Below are 2,833 nucleotides of genomic sequence, written 5' to 3'. Positions count from 1 at the left end.
AGTGGCCCTCTGGAGTGAGTGTGGAACTATAGTGGCCCTTTGGAGTGAGTGTGGAACTATAGCGGACCTCTGGAGTGAGTGTGGAACTATAGCGGCCCTCTGGAGTGAGTGTGGAACTATAGTGGCCCTTTGGAGTGAGTGTGGAACTATAGCGGCCCTCTGGAGTGAGTGTGGAACTATAGCGGCCCTCTGGAGTGAGTGTGGAACTATAGTGGCCCTCTGGAGTGAGTGTGGAGATATAGTGGCCCTCTGGAGTGAGTGTGGAACTATAGTGGCCCTCTGGAGTGAGTGTGGAACTATAGTGGCCCTCTGGAGTGAGTGTGGAACTATAGTGGCCCTCTGGAGTGAGTGTGGAACTATAGTGGCCCTCTGGAGTGAGTGTGGAACTATAGTGGCCCTCTGGAGTGAGTGTGGAACTATAGTGGCCCTCTGGAGTGAGTGTGGAACTATAGTGGCCCTCTGGAGTGAGTGTGGAACTATAGTGGCCCTCTGGAGTGAGTGTGGAACTATAGTGGCTCTCTGGAGTGAGTATGGAACTATAGTGGCCCTCTGGAGTGAGTATGGAACTATAGTGGCCCTCTGGAGTGAGTGTGGAACTATAGTGGCCCTCTGGAGTGAGTGTGGAACTATAGTGGCCCTCTGGAGTGAGTGTGGAACTATAGTGGCCCTCTCCATCGTCAAAGTTGACCACCCCTGATTTACTCCACAATGACAAGAAAACTGGCAACTGGCGAGTCTTTATTACATTTTTTTTATTTAGGTCCCAAAAAACCATAATAACATTATATCAATAATATTAATAAAGAAATTGAAAAAAGGACAAAAAATAAAAATAAAAAATAAAATAGCTTTTATGTCCAGCCTCAAAAGTGGAGGCTCTCCGGGGGAGAGGAAAACCCACCCTGGTTACTCAGCAACAAAGTCCGTTTGAGAAAAAAAAAAAAAAGTCAACAAAAAAAGAAAGAAAAAAAAAGAAAAAGAAAAAGGCGAACGGAACGTAGGGCGCGGCTTCACACTGGAAGGCGTGTCCGTCATCTTGCTGTGCACCAATCAGGAATGTCAAAGGGCGAGGTTCTTAGCGAGGTATCGGGCGGGGCAGCTCAGGCTACTGTTGTGACATCTGCAAGGAGGAGGAGTCAGAGGCAAGGAGGAGGAGTCAGAGGCAAGGAGGAGGAGTCAGAGGCACACGCTCGGATACAACTACACATTACTTTCAATTCACATGTTCTGTGTGTGCGTGCCTACTTACGTTGCATAGCAGTTGTGTGTGCATGTGTGTGCATGCATGCTGTGTGTGCATGCGCGCGCGTCTACCTGTTGTGTGTGTGTGTGTGCGTGCGTCTACCTGTTGTGTGTGTGTGTGCGTGCGTCTACCTGTGGCGTGTGTGTGGCCGTTTCTCAATACCCGAACTTGTCTGTACTTACGCCCTCGTGAACTCGTGAAACGGCGTCAGTCGCCGACCAAGTACCATTCCAATTCTCCAGTTCACATTTGGCCCAGTAGAGACCAGTACAGACCAGTACAGGCCAGTACAGACCAGTACAGACCAGTACAGACCAGTGCAGGCCAGTACAGACCAGTACAGACCAGTATAGACCAGTAGAGCCCAGTACAGACCAGTAGAGCCCAGTAGAGCCCAGTACAGACCAGTACAGACCAGTGTCTTTACAGAGTCTACTGCGGAGCAGACTTGTGTTGACCTTTCACTGGAAATTGCCCAGAATGCAACAGTACCGGCATCATCAGTCGCCGGTCGTGGTCGGCCTAAATATGATAATCACCCAGTGCGTTATGGGCCGATATTAACACCCCCAGGACCTTCTTTAATAATATGATAATCACCCAGTGCGTTATGGGCTGATATTAACACCCCCAGGACCTTCTTTAATAATATGATAATCACCCAGTGCGTTATGGGCTGATATTAACACCCCCAGGACCTTCTTTAATAATATGATAATCACCCAGTGCGTTATAGGCCGATATTAACACCCCCAGCGCCCAGGACCAAGTTCTTTAACCCATTCTGACCTGAGATCAGATTATAAAAATGTCTTCTACCTCCTGACTCATAGCGCGCCACCGAGTAGCTTGTAGATCTGCTATTTTTAAATAGCTAAAGCATAACGTAATGCTAACACCAAAATGGGTTCCCGCGCAGAATGGGTTAATAATATGATAATCACCCAGTGCGTTATAGGCCGATATTAACAGGCTATTCATATGCATATTTCTATACTTTATTTAACAGTAGCCTAAATGGAACGTTAACATTTATTAAAACAAAAAATCTAAACCAGGCAGTGGTTTTATTCATTTCTTATAGAATGATTAGTTGTAGGCTGCACATGCGCCTATTCTGACCCCCCCCCCCCCCCCCCCCCCCCCGCTATGCATGTCAGTGGAAGTTGCTCAGTGGCGTTTTGAAGCACCCGGAAGGACCGTCTACTTCCGCCTTTTTCGGCGGATTTCCGCAAATCCAAATTCCACCAAATGCGGAAGTGCAACCGAGCGCTCCCCAAGGAGTTCGCAAGTCAGAACTTCCCAACTTCGGGTATTGAGAAACGGTCCGCGTGTGTGCGCGCGTCTACCTGTTGCGTGTGGATGTGTGTGTGTGCGTGCGTCTACCTGTTGGATGTGTGTGTGTGCGCGTGCGTCTACCTGTTGGATGTGTGTGTGTGTGCGTGCGTCTACCTGTTGGATGTGTGCGCGTGCGTCTACCTGTTGGATGTGTGTGTGTGCGCGTGCGTCTACCTGTTGGATGTGTGTGTGTGCGCGTGCGTCTACCTGTTGGATGTGTGTGTGTGTGCGTGCGCGTCTACCTGTTGCGTG

The 2,833-nt window shown here is 49.0% G+C and overlaps 1 protein-coding gene across 1 annotated transcript in view; it reads right to left on the bottom strand.

Moving 5' to 3' along the window:
• Window positions 1-725: 725 nt before the first annotated feature.
• LOC310866031 (chromodomain-helicase-DNA-binding protein 4-like) overlaps window positions 726-2,833 on the bottom strand; it is an 87,252-nt gene continuing 85,144 nt past the window's right edge. Inside the window, 1 exon segment of the mRNA XM_083775317.1 lies at window positions 726-1,120. Coding sequence (XP_083631443.1) covers window positions 1,106-1,120 — 15 coding nt within the window. The 3' untranslated portion in view covers window positions 726-1,105.

The sequence above is a fragment of the Protomyctophum parallelum genome (genome assembly GCF_964188405.1).
Source record: "Protomyctophum parallelum genome assembly, chromosome: 1".
NCBI classification, from domain to species: domain Eukaryota; kingdom Metazoa; phylum Chordata; class Actinopteri; order Myctophiformes; family Myctophidae; genus Protomyctophum; species Protomyctophum parallelum.
Note: the sequence above shows the minus strand (reverse complement) of the source record. Positions and strands in the feature narration are given on the sequence as shown.